The 17,685-nt window shown below is 37.9% G+C and overlaps 1 protein-coding gene across 1 annotated transcript in view; it reads right to left on the minus strand.

Annotated features, from left to right (window-relative positions):
- Window positions 1–2,168: 2,168 nt before the first annotated feature.
- The window catches only part of LOC127637303 (filamin-C-like), a 62,390-nt gene continuing 46,873 nt past the window's right edge, over window positions 2,169–17,685 (minus strand). The window contains 17 exon segments of the mRNA XM_052118293.1: window positions 2,169–3,700; window positions 3,836–4,042; window positions 5,614–5,832; window positions 6,428–6,604; window positions 7,015–7,147; window positions 7,526–7,641; window positions 7,785–7,922; window positions 8,094–8,363; window positions 9,489–9,734; window positions 10,579–10,701; window positions 10,922–11,074; window positions 12,300–12,503; window positions 13,363–13,524; window positions 14,536–14,709; window positions 16,768–16,896; window positions 17,024–17,164; window positions 17,344–17,443. Coding sequence (XP_051974253.1) covers window positions 3,513–3,700; window positions 3,836–4,042; window positions 5,614–5,832; window positions 6,428–6,604; window positions 7,015–7,147; window positions 7,526–7,641; window positions 7,785–7,922; window positions 8,094–8,363; window positions 9,489–9,734; window positions 10,579–10,701; window positions 10,922–11,074; window positions 12,300–12,503; window positions 13,363–13,524; window positions 14,536–14,709; window positions 16,768–16,896; window positions 17,024–17,164; window positions 17,344–17,443 — 2,880 coding nt within the window. The 3' untranslated portion in view covers window positions 2,169–3,512.

Here is a 17,685-nt window from a genome sequence, read left to right on the forward strand (position 1 = left end):
AGCACAAATATACAATCACTGGACGAGAAAGCAGATAGTGTCTGTGCCCCAAGATATATTTATATCCTGATAACAGAAAAAAGGTTGTTGTGCTAGTTTTAAATGCCTTTCAAAGCCATGGATCTACCTGAGGTATATTGGAAAAACAGTTATTTTAAATCCTGATCAATTGTATAGTTCAAACACTGACCTGAAGGACCTTTCCTCTTGGCCAGCTTGCATTGATTGAGCTTGCAGCCTCTAATTCCTCATTAACTACTAAACACCTGAACACTTAAATAGTGTAAGATTGCCCTCTAGTGCCTCTGAATGGGACAAACACATGACACACAAACGCAACAGACTGAAATACCCATTGTGCAAAGGTGCCTGGGTTTGTTCCTGACAGGCAGCAGACGCCCTAATCTTGCCCCCCTAATCCTTAAGTCATTTTAATAAGCTCCCTAGCTCAGTAGTCAGGGCACTGTTCAGGGAGTCAGTCATTTCTATGGCTGTCCTAATGGCAATATCATTTCAGTGCCTCTCCCTAAAAAAAACTTCAAAATATTTATCACTACAATAATTTGTTAATTCGCCTCTATATTTTGTTGCAAAACGTTTCATTAAAAAAGGCTCCAGTTAACGATGGCATATCAAACAGAAATATAGCTCATATATTGTGTATGTATTTTCAAAGTGTAGTTCTGCCCTAAATGGAACAATGACATTTTGTATTATTATTATTATTATTATTATTATTGAACATTCACAACATTACAATTCAATGTCATATCTTTGACACAGACAGTACAAATACAAAATAAAATAGAAAATGTATAAATAAAAGGGCATCACAAACGTATATCAAATTTATAAAACAATGACACAGACCTAGACAATAGTCACGTTTACACACCCAGCCTTTTCCAGAAAAATACCAACAATTTCCCGTTTAAAGGTCATGTGTGACCCTGACCTTTTGGAAAATCTTGTAAATTTTGCTCTGGAATTTTCATTTATGCAAAGTTGTATCATTACCTATACATTTCCTTATTAATGGTATGTGTGAACAGCACATTTGAAACATTTACCAGTAAATTCAACCCAACAATTTTCCTGTAATTTACATGGTTGAATGTGTGAATGAGGCTAATGACATGAAATATGATCTGGACATTCTTAACTGGTTTCATGAGTTTCAAAATAATATTTCGGTTTGCATATGCTGTGTGATCATGTTACTTTATTATTGTTGTATTCAGATAACTTTAACATTTTTATTTTAGTCAGATAATATATCAAACCTAGATCAATGACATAATGCTCATTTTGTTTTCCAGATCATTTAAATTATTACAAATACCTAAAAAAAAATGCAATTCACACAAAGCAATTATTTAAATACATCTCAAACAAATACAAAAACATGATGAACATGTTTTCAGTTACTGATTATTCAATATTCAAAGTTTTTGTTTTTATTTTCTGGGGCTTAATTAAAAAAGTGTCTAAGTGGAGCAAACATCCAGAGAAGGTAAACATAATGTTTACTACATAATAACACTGTATCCGCAAAGCAACCAGCATTGTGGACGACCCCACACACCCCTCATACAAACTCTTTACCCTCCTCCCGTCTGGCAAGAGGTAGAGAATTTCATAGCGGAATCATCTCACTTAATCGACCACCTGTACATTTGCAGTCTGACATTTGCAGTCTGAATTGAATGATGGGGAGATAAAAGGACCAAATGACGTAAAATAATGGGAAAGAAACATGTCTTTGAAATATGTTTGTGCTCACTGGCGAAACATAACATTCATCGCATGTATTCCGAATCACACACCAATGACTCTTATGAACCGATTCTTTATAGTGAATCAAGACATACGAGCAACCAATGTTGTCCGACAAACAAATGAATCTTATGAACCAACTCTTTTCAGTGAATCAAAACAGACAGCACGTCCAGTGTAGCCTCATGAAGTTGTTCTTTTAATAAATCGTTCAACAAGACTCACAAACTAAATATTAATTTATAAAAAAAACATTAAGACATCACATTTCTCAGGTATTTGTTATTACTTGTTATTGTAACATGATTCTATGGCCAGGATGTGAATGCCACTGAGGGACAAAATATGACAGTCGTCGAAAAAAGTAAAAAGACGACTTAAACAAATCGATTTTAATAACATCCTCTCTCATACAATCTCCTCTCTTGATTTCATTCTAACTAGGAAAAAAGTTTATTTTCTAATACTTTAGAAAAATGTATTGTGAATACTTTTTTTGTTTCACTCAATTATGTGTTTGGCTAGATACTTGTACTTTTAATGGAGTATTATTTCTGAGTACTTTCTGGGTCAACAATCTATGGACCTTATTCAGAGCGGTGCCATATACATTTTTTGAGGGGAATGAAAAACAGGCAGTGGTGGATGGACTAGTCTCTTATGGGTTATACTGTTGTTTTAATTGGTTTTCTCAGTATAAAATAACTGAAGAGTGAGGTATTAATCTGAAACAACATCTAAACCACAAAAAAAAACCTCAAACTATTCCAGAACATATTTTAAAAGCTGCAGAATTGCATTAATAGTAAAGTTAATAGTTCAGAAGAGAATAGAACAGAATAGAATATGGACATCAACTGCAAGTTAGCAATTAAAACTTTAATATGCCAGCACAGTTTTACCAAACAGTAGGTTAAAATATCAAACAATTAGTGTTTCTCCATACATTTCTATTTCATACCCACATACATATAAAATAACTATAAAATGTCGCTCTTTAACATTGTGTCACCATAAAAACTGGATTTTCAAACATTCACATGCTTAACGGTTTTTGCTTCGCTGCTTGGTACAAAAATCTCATCTGAACAATCACGCAAACCCAGTCTGCCGGAGCATCAGGCCACCTAGGACCAGTTTAGACCCTGTTAGCCTAGACTAGGACATAAACATCAGGCATAATCGCTGCTCAAAATAAGCCTACAACTGGGAGTGACTTCAGACCTGGTCCAGACTCATTCTTTAGTGTTGTAGAGAATAAATCATGTTATTCCATCATAAAAATAAGACCAGTTTTAGCAATAGATAAAAAAGATTAAATGGATCATCTGTTCAATTATGTATGCAAATGGTCTGGACTATATCGGGTAAAAGGGTAGGCATGATTTAGATTACATGTAAGCCTTGTTCGCATCTTTGCTTCAGTACAGCAGCTGCTAGGCAGTGCAAACCTGTTTCATCAGTCACTTTAAACATTCTCTATTCTCACAACCTCAAAAAATTATGTAATACAAAATGTTCTTGACAAAAACATTATAGAAGATGGTATATTATAGAAGACATTTGGCACAGAAGCTTGCAGATAACAAGCAAAATACATCTTCTTGATTGCTTGGAATACGCATTAAGTTAATATGTCATTAAAAGGTTTGGCACAACAATGTCGGTGAGTCCCATCTCTTTCTCCAAACGAACAGCAGTCTTTGCATAGTGAAGAAGGTCTAAAAAGAGTCTATTTAAGGCACTGTGACGTGGAAGGGGCTTCCAGGCACCATTTCTTCACCCCATTTAACTATCAGAATATAGTCTCCTTTCTCCTTTACTGTGTATGTGACGTTGTACATTCTGTTGCCCATGTGTTTGACGTACACTTCCTCGCATGGAGTCTTTGGCCCATGCACTCCTACCATTAACATGTTAGTTCCTGCAAGATGTAAAGAAACTTTGTTTAGTCATCTGTGTGTGTGCAAAATGGGGAATCAATCAATCAATCTGCCTGTCTGTAAGAAAAGATAATTTTAAGTTTATTTTTATAAAAATGTATATCCTTGCATGTTACCTGCTTTACTGCAGTCTACAGTGAAGGTGTTCTTCTGGCCGATGAAGGCTTTGGAGAGTCCGGCCCCCCTAGAGACCACCTTACTGGCATCGGATGAGAACTTTGGCAAAGAGGAGAAAGATCCAGCCACTGAGGATGATTTTGTCACGGTCTCCACCAGCACTGATGATGTTTCATGCAGAGAATGACCACCAGACAGACGTGCACCTGTGGGAGTAAATAAGTTCACCATTAATTTGATTCTTTATGGAAAGATTGGTTCCTTATTTTAAGGAATAATTGTTTTGGTGTCAGTGAATGACAGGGAAATATATTTGGCAAGACTTTCAGCCAACAGAACTCTCTCACTTGCAAAAGACTCATAAATTCACATAAACCTGTGAGTGTTTTCTGTGTTTGTAAAGTTGTTTATGAGTGAGAGGGATGTGTTAAAACCGTAAGAGGGACAGCATATTATTTTCACATTTAAATCACTCTGGTGCTTAAACACATACACAAAAATTAGTGGAGACCCAAATCATCATAAGCATATTTGTTTTCAAATGAATCCTGCATGTAATCCTGACTGGTCATATCATCTTATAAGCATATTTCCTCATTTCAACATGAGTGCGTGTTCATGAGTGCTGTAAAATGTTATTTACTCTTATTTATGGATTTTTTTCCCAGACTTATAGGGACAGTTCACCCAAAAATGAACACACAAACTACTATAAATGAGTGTCTCTCATTTCACTCATGAATGAACAACGAATATTCAATATAAACTGACAAAGGAATATTCAGGGTTAAAATCATTTTGATTCATCCCTGCTTTCTATATATATATATATATATATATATATATATATATATATATATATATATATATATATATATATATATATATATATAAAATAATCACAGTGAGGCACTTACAATGGAAGTGAATGGGCCAATTTTTGGATTGTTTAAGTGTGTATTATTTGAGCTGTAAAGTTGTTTAAATGGTTATTTTTACAGTCATTTTAGTGTTTGTTGACATTACATCGTCATGCAAAGAAGTAAAATTGGGTATAACTTTACACAGAAAAGATTAATAAGTGATTTTATCACACTAAAATCATGATAGCACACTTATTGTTTCTGTATTGTGGTTATAATTTTGAAACGGAGTGTATTTTAACATTTACAGATTGGCCCATTCACTTCCATTGTAAGTGCCTCACTGTAAGCATGATTTTTGCTTTTTTTAATGAAAAAAAGAGGCAAGTCAAAATATATTTTTGTGGTAATCAATATTATGCCACAAATACTGTTGATTGACTTAACTAGTATTAAAAATGGAATATTCATTTAAAATTAAATATCGTATTCCTTCATATATGAATATGACGCACAAGCTACATTGACTATTTCTATGATACCTCTGTTGCTTGAAAAGCTTGAAAGTCAATCACTATCCACTGCCATTGTATTAAAATGATGCATATGATATCCATACAAATTTCTCCTTTTTTGAAATGACATTAGGGTGAGTAAATTTTAACAGATTATTCCATTTCTGGTGAACTATCCCTTTAAATAACAGAATATTAAGATTTGAAGAAGACTCATGTTTATTTATTACAGTAGAAGAACTGGATCATGTTACAGGGACATTGGGGTCAAGCTCAAGGGCCCAAAAGTGAGGAAGTTCTTCTGGGAACCTTCTGGGATTTGAACCAGCAACCTTTCAAGATATCAGACATGATTTTTTTATCACTAGACCACAAAGTAAAACAAGTGAGATCTCTCACCAGAGACTTTGGCTTTGAAGGGGCTGCCCACAATATGCTGCGGTCCTCCGTATTTGATGGAGATGAGGTAGCTGCCGGGGGCCATGGGTGTGTAGGTGACCTTGTATCCTTCCGGACACTCTTGACAATCCATCTTCACTTTCGAGGGGCCGTCAATGGTGACAGAGAGAGCTCCTGACCCCGCATTACATGTGTTTACAATAAAGTCTGATGGTACACCTGTAAAAGATGAAGCAAGGAGGTTTATATCTGTGTCTTAATACTTGTGGTTGGCTACTTCAAAGGAATAGTTCACCCATGTCACCCAAAAATTGTCATGATTTACTCACCGTCATATTGTTCCAAACCTGAATGACTAGGGAGAATGACAGCCTCAGTCACCATTCACTTTCATTACATGAACAAAAAAAATGCTATACAAATGAATGGTCACTGAGACTAACATACTGCCTAACCTCTCCTTTTGTGTTCCACAGAAGTCATATGGGTTTGAAATAACATGAGGGTGAATAAATAATAATTTTTTATTTTCTTTTATTATTTTTTTTAAAAAATAAAACTGGTGAACTATTTCTTTTATAACTTATGAAATCCCTGCTAAAAAATACCAGCTTAACCAATGCAATTACCATGCTGGTCTAAACTGGTTAGTGCTGATTAGCCAAACTCAGCCAAACCTAGCTGGTGAAGCTGGTTTAAAAGCCTGGTGGAGACTTCCACACACCAGCATCCAATGCTAGGGGACCAGCACCCAAAACACAACATAAGCTTGTAACCAGCAATGCTGGTGTTTTACTATGGAGCTTTCACATACCTGTAGTTCCCCCCTCCAGTCCAGGTCCAAAAGCAGTCACCATTCCTGGGTCTCCCACCTGGCCAGGTTCCCCTACACGGATCTTGAAAGGACTGCCCGGGATGTGACTCCCGTTAAAACGGACGTCGATGGAGTGGACGCCGTTCTCTCGTGGAATAAACCGTATTGCATGTTTATCTGCACACACAGGCACACATAGTTAATAATTAGGTTAAACTGTCTCTGTGTAACATAGTAAAGGGTTTTCAAACTTCTTGATCCCAAGGACACCTAAATATAATGATCACCTTGTGAGGAACGGCCTTTCTAAAATATAATGGCAGCTATTCATTTTCAAATAAAGACCTATTTTTACTGTGCAAAAAAATGTCAAGTGTTATATTATAAAGATGAGAACCTACATTATTGCAATTTATTTCATTTAAATTGTTTATAATTTACATTTACATTGTACTAAAGCCAAAATAAATCATTAAGATATTATTTTGAAAATATTTACTAATACAGTAGACCAATAAGATCTACTTTGGATCTTAGATAAAATATTTAAACTGACTATGTGTGAGAGTGTTTGTCTGTATGCTCACCATTGTCTAGTTCAGTTATGTAACACTCTTCTAATGCTCCGGAGGGTGTGTGAACCTTTGCATCAATCGCCCCTTTTGCTCCATTCAGCTGCACTGCAAACGAGGCCTCCTGATTAACCTTCAAACCCATTTCCTGGGAGAGAGAGTGAGTGAGCGCAAATGAAAACTAAAAACTCTTTCCACAGAAAAGCCATTCCTTAATATCACATTGGCCAACATGAATACACTTCTGCCACTACTTCATGCTCATTTATTTTGATCTGAGACACCCCCTCTTAAATCTTCAAGAAGGGAACTGCAAGTAGACTTGTCTCATCTCATGATAAGATGTGAAAACCTTGCTCTCTGCTCTCCATCAAGTGCTCTCACAGAGTCTATTGATAAAGGAGCTGACTCTTACACTCAAGGAGTCTCTGAATCATATCCCATTTCACTGCTACAGAGAAAAGTTATTCCCCTCAACACAACTCAGTGTAAGTTAGTAACTGTCTTTGAGTGTGAAATCACTCACTTGCAGGCTGGTGATGGTGAGGAGGCGTGCGTCATCTGACAGTGACGCAATAGGAACGATAAAAGGGCTGTCTGGGATGTGCTCATCGTTAAATTTGATTGACACCTCGTAGTCACCTGGCATCAAACGTATAAATGCATAAAGTGAATAAGAAGGCTGGTTGTTACTGTAAAACACACTTGTAAATTCTACACAAAAAGTTGTAAACATTTAACTACTGAAGCAAAACTAGGCTAATATTAGCATTCTGGGGTCTTACCAGGTTCTTGCACTACGTAGGCCACTCCACAAGACCCGTCCTTCCTGTCTTCAAAGGAAATCTCGGCTTTGCTGGGCCCTTCAACTGCTATGGACAAACCGCCAGCACCGGCTTCCCGTGTCCAGATACTGAACTCAGCTAAACATCACACAAAAAATTAGTTACAAATCAAAAAATGAAATTCCTTTAATCTCATGTAACCTCATTATTTCAGAACCTAAAAAGTTTCTATTCATATATTTTACTGTGTAACTTTTTGTGCAAAGACATCACAATATCCCAGATAAGCAGTTCCTGACTGTTTCTTACCAGGAACTCCAGCCACTCCCCTGTCCAGTCCAGTACCACCGGCCCGAACCTTGTGGGCACCTCCCTCTCCCAGGGGCCCCACAGTGAACTGGAAGGGGCTTCCAGGGACATGCTGGCCCCTGTATTTGACATTGACAGTGTGGGGACCCATCTCTTGAGGCACAAAGCGCACACTATAGGTGCTGTCTTCTCCTTCTATGATCTCAGCATCTCCTGTCTTACCGCTGGGACTCGTCACCTGTGCGGTCATCTCCTGAGTTCCTGTCTCACCTGAGAGAAAAAGAGGGATGAAAGAAAAAAGCAGAGAGAGGGAAAATGAGAATGTGAGAAACAGACGGAAGAGAAGAGAAAAGAGACAGGGGCTCGTAAAAGACATTTCACATTAAATTTGAGGCATTACTTCAATAAAAGTTGCTGTTTTGGATGGGCTGGCCACAGAGCTAAAGGCTGCTCAGATTTTCCAGCTCGGCTCTCCTGTCATAAATGTTTGCAGTGGAAAGGGTGCGCTCGCTCCCAGTGAAAACCCCATAAACACATGCATACAGTGACATCACTACATATTCAAAATAACAAAAAGAAACTCTAACAAAGAATTTTGGCTGCAAAATGTGATGGAATAATTTACTCAGAAAGTCATAATTTCGTCTGTCTTTCTTACGTTGAACACAAAAAGATATTTTGAAGAAACTCTTTTCCATACAATAACAGCACACAATGACCAGAGCTTGTCAAGCTCCAAAAATGACAAAAAAAGCACCATAAAAGTAGTTAATATGACTTGTGCGTCTTCATAAACCATCAATAGCTTTGTGTGAGGAGCAGAATTTAATAAAAATGTTCTTTGCTGACAATCATGAATCAATGACATTTTACTTTATTGACATCAAATCAGACTAAATGCATTTTATGTCATTTATATCATTTATGGTGCTTGTGGCAGGGCGGAGGGCGGGGCCGGGTCATGACCCTACACACCCGGTCCCGTATTAGGCTAATTATGCCTCTGTGAGGTTTAAAGGCTGACTGCAAAGGCCCGTGCGGGAGAGAGAGATCGTTAGCGGACATGTCCGTCATGTGTGTTTGTGTTGTCTTCAAAGTTTTCCATTAAACTATGATTTATATCGTCAAGCCGGTTCTCGCCTCCTCCTTTCCCACCCTTTAACTGTTTTACAGTGCTTTTTTGTCCTTTTTGGAGCTCAACCGCCCTGTTTCCAAACATTATTGAAAAATTGCAACCTGGAAAATTGCAGGTATCTTCTGTGTTTTATAACAGAAAGAACATCATTTAGGTTTGGGACGAGAATACAAATTTTTGGGTGAACTATTTGCTTAATCAGTGTTCAACGCAGTAGCACAAGCACACACACACACACACACACACACACACACACACACCCTCTGACTGTCGGGCCTGGATGCCACTGAAGGGACCCAGATTCTCCCTGCCCAGGAATCCACCGAAAACGTCTCTGAAGGGGTCACCCCCCACCTGGGTGCTCTCCTCCACCCGCACCTCCCGTTTGGTCTCGCCCACGCGGGTCTTGCTAATCTCAGTGCGTTCTGTGCGCGTGTAGGTGTGGCTGCTGCGTGTGAAGGTACGAGTGAGACGTTCTTGGGCTGACACCATCTGAAACCAGTTTCCTACAGATGAGGAACCCGAGGAAAGAGGAAAAAGGAAAGAAGGAAGAAGAAAGGAAGTGATGAAAATGGGGAAAACATGAAATACAGGAAGTTTCACACAAAGAAAATGTCCTTTGTTTAGTCTCTTTAGTTTTCTTTCTCGCACTCTTTCTTACTCACTTAAACTTATTATTTTGTTCAAGTTTAATTTAGAGTGCAACACTGAAACCTATTTTACTGTTTGCCAGTAAAAGTATACAGAATAAGCATCCATAAAACAAGCAATTATTTATAATATATTATATTTATATAATAATCGCATGCAGCCGGGCCAATTTGGTTGCTTAGGAGACCTGGCTGGAGTCATTCAGCACACACCGATCGAACTCGCGACTCCAGAGGTGGTAGTCAGCGTATTTACTCATTGAGGGTCTACCCAGGCCCCTAAAAATCTTTATGCGTGTTCTGCTGAAGAAAGACAGTCATTCACATCTGGGATGGCAACAGGGTAAGTGAATAATGAGAGAATTTTAATTTTTGGGTGAACTATTCCTTTAATAATTGTTTTCAGAGAATATATCTTAAATTAAGTTTACTTTAGTGACAAAAATTTAGTTTCTTGTTTTAAGCTTAAACCTAATTAAATATATATTCTATTAAAAAGTCCATATGAAAAAAAAATCTTGACCAAGAGAAAGGAAATTACACAAGTGACAGTGGGAGTCAGTGACAGATCGAAAGTGAGACAGCTAGAAGGACAATAGTTTTACACCTCCTGCCCAAAGCCTTAATTTGTCATGGCATTTGTTTTTCCTTCACATTATCCACCCATTCGCCATCATTTCCTAAATGGAATTGTCCTCACCTGGAATCTTAAGGTTGAGGTCGCAAGTACTGCCCACTGTGGCAATGGAGGGTGCCTGCCTCTTTCTGGTGATGCTCTCCTTCATTCGTCCCTCGCCCTGAACCTTCACCGTAAATGGACTTCCTGTAAAAAGAGTTTAATAGTTTTCACCTCAAAAGGACCGACATTACAAATGTCTGCAATCTCTACTTTCTGACAATGTGCTGAGCCCTAAAACCTACTGAGCATTCACTTTTTCTTTGTCCTGATGAAAATGTATGTCTTAGCGATGTATCTGTGGTATCTGGGTCAGTTACTGACTGCTCCTTGCCATGAAATGCAGTGTTTGTGTAAAGTGTTGTACCTGGCACATGCTGGTCTGCAAATTTGATGTTGATGATGTACGTTCCAGGTTCGGTTGGGCAGTAGGTCACTTTACATGTTCCATCATCCACATCTGAACAGTTTATGTCCACTTTGCTTGGCCCCTCGATGGACAGACCAAGACCTCCATAACCTGCCATTGAACAGAATCAATATCTGTGTTTTAATGGTCGGTTTTACAAGCCTGATTCTGTGCATTATAAGAATCATCAATTCAAGGATTATATTAAAAGATACAATAAATGATTATACTTTATTTAATTGGTTCCTATTCATCTTCCTGGACAAACAATAAAACAGTCTCTGGAAAATGTCAGAGTTTGAGGTAAATTAAAGGGATAGCTCACCCAAAAATTTGAATTCCCTCATCATTTACTCACACTTATACCATTCCAGATGTGTATGACTTTCTTTCTTCTGCAGAACACAAACAAAGATTTTTAGAAGAATATTTCAGCTCTGTAGGTCCATACAATGCAAGTCAATGGTGACCAGAAATCACATAAAGGCAGCATAATCCATAATAAGTAATCCATATGATTTAAGTGGTTAAATCTAGATCTTCAGAAGCTATATAATAGCTGTGGGTGAGAAACAGATCAATATTTAAGTCAATGTTTATTATAAATCTCCATTTACACTTTCAGAATGAAGATTTATAGTAAAAAAATATTGAAATATTTATCTGTTTCCCACCCAAAGTGTGCGGTCTGTCTGCACTGGTCTCAGAACAGTCATCAAAACTCTGTATAAAGCCTCTGAAGGCAAAAATGTTCAGCTTTTGGATGAAAACATTTATTCTCAATGTAAAAATGCAGAGTAAATATATAGTAATGCATTTACTAATGTTAATGAATAGCACCTATCGCTTCAGAAGACATATTAAACCACTTGATTACTTTTATGTTGCCTTTAAGTGATTTTTGGAGCTTCAAAGTTCTGGTCACCATTCACTTGCATTGTATAGACGTAAAGAGCTGGAATATTCTTCTAAAAATCTTCATTTGTGTTCAGCAGAAGAAAGAAAGTTATACACATCGGGGATGGCATGAAAGTGAGTAAATGATGAGAGCATTTACATTTTTGGGTGAATTATCCCTTTAAGGTAAGCAACAGCTGGATATTAATAAACATGGCAGCCACCAGAGGGGGGCGACACACATGTTGTGGAACAAAACAGCTTTTATTATTCCTTTGATATGACTGAGTATTCAAGTGAAGTGTACATAATTTTAAAGATACATGTCTACCATTCATTTCTTTAGAAACAAATTTTCTTAAAAAAAATTAAATTAACCACCAATAAGACATTTGTCAAAAAATATGTCCAATTAAACACATGGGGAAATAACACTAACCTGCACTCCTGGTGTCCACTACAAACTCTGCCACTTCAAAGGTGTGTCCTTCAATAAGACCTTTCCCAATCACCTTCACCTTACTGGCATCTCCGATCTCCGACTGGCCCACCATGATCTTGAATGGGCTGTTGGTCACATGTTTTTCATTCTTCTTCACGCTGACCACATGCTCGCCCACCTCTTTAGGGGTGAAGGATATTCCTGAGAGCAAAGAGCATCTGGACTGAGTTCTTTGTTCAGGCTTATGAAGTATTTTACGGTATTACTATCATATCTAACAAAAAGCAAGGCTTCAAGCTTTTGTCTTTACATCAAAGGTCTTTTCTGAGCTGATAGTCAATTCTCTTTGAAATCACAGGAAGGCTTTTAGTTTAAAGGTGCCTGGGTTTTTGAGACAACCACTAGCATCACTAATTCAAAAAGTTTCATTGTTTGATTGCTGACATCAGTCAGAGGATTGATATTCTTTAGTTTTTTAAAAACCTCAAAAGGATGTGTGTCCAAGCTAATTTTTCAAGCTTCTAAAAGTGTATTAATTAGGGTGTCTTCGGCATAACAACAAGTTTTTAATTCCTGTTTAACTCCTAATGATTGATTTAAACAGGTTGTTTGATTAAAGCTGAAGTGGAATTTCTGTGACATTAGCAGCACCTTTCAATAAAAATTGTTCCAAACAGGTTTCCCAAACATTCCCCATCTTTCATTGTTCTACCATGCCATTGGCTAAGTCAATGTTGCTGTGTCGAGATGGTAAAACAAACAGAACAATGTTTTGATAACGCCACAGGTTTACCATATTTACACTTTTTTTAGGGAACCTGCGAATGGCTTACTTACAGTTGTTTCTCCACATTAACTTTCATAGAAGAACATATTTCAACATTGAAAATAACATTTTACTCCTAAATTAACTAAATATTTAGTATAATATTCATCTTATGAAATCTAGTTTATTATAAAAACTCTCAGTCATTGTACGCGTTCAATAAATTACACAATATGCCTTATTTATAGGCTTCTTTATCATCTCAGTCATGGATCATGTCATGTTGTTGCTCACCAATATGTCTGTTTGGCAGTCTCTTCAGTAGGCAGGGCTCCTCATTGCCAGATGGTGCTCTGATACTCGCGGTCAGAGAGCTCAGGTCAGTCTCTGTGATCTTTAGAGACACATCTGTGGCCGTGCCAACGTTCAGCTGAGACGTCCTCATGGAGTCATCACCTTTATAAAGAGGAAGTGACACGTGAAGTGAATAGGGATTAAAACAAGGAGGTAAAGACAGCTGGATAGAGAAAAAGGGAGAATGCCATATGAGGATACATAAGACACTTGTCTTCTACCTTTTTGAGCCATACTTTGTGTATTTTGAGTATAAGGCTAATATAATTATGATTCATTTTAAAACAATAGTTCACCCCAAAATTTTAATTTCATCATAATTTACTCATCTTTATGTTGTTCCATTTGACTTTCTGTCCCATTTGGAACAAAAAAGGTAATTTTTTTTAAGAATACCACAGTCACTCTTTTCAGTACGATAGCAGTGGATATTTCCTTACTTTAAAGCTTAAAGACCTAAAAGTATAGTGCATCATATTCCAAGAGTTCTGAAGCCATACAATAAGTTTTAATGTGTTTTCATGAGAGCTAGGAGAGACATTCGTTCAGAGTGGCACACGCATTCATGTGATAACTTGTGTTGTTTAGAGCTAAAAACAACAAGCCATTGTAAAAGAGCTTCTCTCTTTGTGCCTCATATGCCTCCAAAATATTGAATTGAAAAAGCTGACTGAGTAACATCAAAGAAAGAAAAGCAGACAGGTTTGGAACAACATTAGGGTGAGTAAATAATGAAAGATTTGACATTTTTGGGTGAACTATTCCTTTAACTAGTAAACATGACCCCGAGTAATAAAAATAAACATTCCCTTTGTGGGTGCAACACATGCCTGTTACAGAGAGCAGTTTCATATAGAGTCATGTGAGAGTGAGACTGGGGGAAAGGGGAAACAGGTGCTTCCTGTTACTAAAAACTCTTTTAATGTGTCTTCTACTTTTAGAAGCACAGTACGTATGCACTTCTGCGGTTAAATTCTCCTAGTGTAAAGGTACACACACACATCTATTAATTTAGTTATTCATAGACTTGATGGAGAGACATAACTTTGCCCCCTCTTAATCATTCTCTCTCTCGCTTGCATACACATATTTGGGCACACACAAAAACTCCACCTGTGATCTTGGCTGTAAAGGGGCTTCCAGCGATGTGCTTGTCATCAAACTTGACGATTATATTATAGTCTCCTGGGGCAGTTGGCAAGTAGGACACAGTGCAGGTGCCATCTTTATTATCCTTACAGCTGATCTCTGCCTTAGAGGGGCCTTCCACTGCCAAAGATAGACCACCTGAAGAAAAGAGAAAAGAGAAGCCCCTAAATGTCAGTTACCATTTAACCAATGAATTTCCAGGATTTCCATTTATTTATTACAGAATAAGGATTTTAAAGGTGCATTCAGTCATTTTTTCCTCATTAAAAAAGTTGAACTCCTAAAGACATGAATTGTATTTCTGCAATATATGTAAGAAATAATGATCACACATTAAAATGAAGACTCCAGTCATATCAGTAACCTTATAAAAGCTGTTTTATTCAACATGGAGAGGGTTCACACATGACCAACCAAATACTACTCACTTAATCTCCGTAACCATCCTGTTATTTGACACTTTCTCTCACTGATTAAAGTAATCATGGCTGATTGTGAATACTAAATTTCTACAATGACATCTGAAAGTGAAAACTAAATGATGGTGCATCCAAGTCACTAGATGTCAGTGTCCAAGTGCAAAATTACACAAATACAAAAGTTATTGAGTGCATCTATAACAAATCATTTGATAGAGATTGCACTCACAAAGAGCAGCTTATGCTAGTCAATATTACATTTAAGCTTAACTAAAAACATTTACACTCACCTAAAGGATTATTAGGAACACCATACTAATACTGTGTTTGACCCCCTTTCACCTTCAGAACTGCCTTAATTCTACGTGGCATTGATTCAACAAGGTGCTGAAAGCATTCTTTAGAAATGTTGGCCCATATTGATAGGACAGCATCTTGCAGTTGATGGAGATTTGTGGGATGCACATCCAGGGCACGAAGCTCCCGTTCCACCACATCCCAAAGATGCTCTATTGGGTTGAGATTTGGTGACTGTGGGGGCCATTTTAGTACAGTGAACTCATTGTCATGTTCAAGAAACCAATTTGAAATGATTCGAGCTTTGTGACATGGTGCATTATCCTGCTGGAAGTAGCCATCAGAGGATGGGTACATGGTGGCCATAAAGGGATGGACATGGTCAGAAACAATGCTCAGGTAGGCCGTGGCATTTAAACGATGCCCAATTGGCACTAAGGGGCCTAAAGTGTGCCAAGAAAACATCCCCCACACCATTACACCACCACCACCAGCCTGCACAGTGGTAACAAGGCATGATGGATCCATGTTCTCATTCTGTTTACGTCAAATTCTGACTCTACCATCTGAATGTCTCAACAGAAATCGAGACTCATCAGACCAGGCAACATTTTTCCAGTCTTCAACTGTCCAATTTTGGTGAGCTCTTGCAAATTGTAGCCTCTTTTTCCTATTTGTAGTGGAGATGAGTGGTACCCAGTGGGGTCTTGTGCTGTTGTAGCCCATCCGCCTCAAGGTTGTGCATGTTGTGGCTTCACAAATGCTTTGCTGCATACCTCGGTTGTAACGAGTGGTTATTTCAGGCAAAGTTGCTCTTCTATCAGCTTGAATCAGTCGGCCCATTCTCCTCTGACCTCTAGCATCAACAAGGCATTTTGCCCACAGCACTGCCGCATACTGGATGTTTTTCCCTTTTCACACCATTCTTTGTAAACCCTAGAAATGGTTGTGCGTGAAAATCCCAGTAACTGAGCAGATTGTGAAATACTCAGACCGGTCCGTCTGGCACCAACAACCATGCCATGCTCAAAATTGCTTAAATCACCTTTCTTTACCATTCTGACATTCATTTTGGAGTTCAGGAGATTGTCTTGACCAGGACCACACCCCTAAATGCATTGAAGCAACTGCCATGTGATTGGTTGATTAGATAATTGCATTAATGAGAAATTGAACAGGTGTTCCTAATAATCCTTTAGGTGAGTGTATATTCATCATAGATATTTCCATGACTTTTCAAGATTTTAAATAAATAAACTGTACAAATCATTCAGGAACATACTGTATCTCTTCCGGTCTAAGTGGACGGTTCTTTGCCAGAATAAGCTTTAATGTAGACCACCAGAGTTTATGCTGATAGTAAACATTCTGGAAATGAAAGTATGTAACCTTAGGCTGACGGGCCGAATGCATTCACGTGTGTGTGTGTGTGTGTGTGTGTGTGTGTGTGTGTGTGTGTGTGTGTGTGTGTGTGTTTTACCTTCTCCGGCATCCTTGGTGATGATTGTGAAGGTAGCGGGTTTGTTGACCATGCCGTGACTCAGACCAGGGCCGAATGCATTCACATGCCCACTATTAATGGCATCCACATAAAACTGCAGTGGACTTCCTGTAAGTAGATATAAAAAAGATGACTCTTCCTGTTCAAACACCATTGTCAAACAAACATACAACCGTTACTTAACATATTTTTTAATAGTTTGAGACCAAAGTAACTTATTAAATTTTTTCTATACCTGGTATATGATTTCCATCATATTTGATGTCCATCTCATGTAGGCCTTTCTCAGTGGGGGCGTATTTGACCGTCACAGTCCCGTCCTTGTTATCAGTGATGTGGGGACGGGCAGTTTTACCAGAAGGCATACGGACCTCACCTGGAAAATACATAATGTTACAGAAACTCCATTTTCAAAAACAGATGTCTTATTTGATTAAAGAAGGGAATTCTAAGAGAAAGCATTATACCAAAAAAACTACTTCAAATTACACACTGAAATTAATATCTAATAGTTTCTCTGATCCAATTTTCCTTTATTTACTTAATAAGTGGTACCTGTGATCTCCCCCTTCTGAACAGTAAATGGAATGACCAGATTGAATGGGCGGAGCATGGGCTCCATGCAGTCCACTGCAGTGATTGGCTCCTCTGTGGCCTTAAAGAGAAAGAGATTTTAGCATTAAATCACTGCTAACTAAGGACAATGGGCAGATATAAGTGTATGCAAAGGTTAGTGGCTATGATTTGGAGTTGAAAAATCAGATAAGGGCTCAGGCTGGTTGGGCTGGAATGAATTTGAATATTTTTGCAAAAGCAGCAGCTACAAATAACCTCAGCAGCAACACGTTCATTAAAGAGATAGTTGACCCAAAATGAAAATTCTTTTTTTAAATTTTT

This window comes from Xyrauchen texanus, chromosome 45 (genome assembly GCF_025860055.1).
Source record: "Xyrauchen texanus isolate HMW12.3.18 chromosome 45, RBS_HiC_50CHRs, whole genome shotgun sequence".
Classification (NCBI taxonomy): Eukaryota; Metazoa; Chordata; class Actinopteri; order Cypriniformes; family Catostomidae; genus Xyrauchen; species Xyrauchen texanus.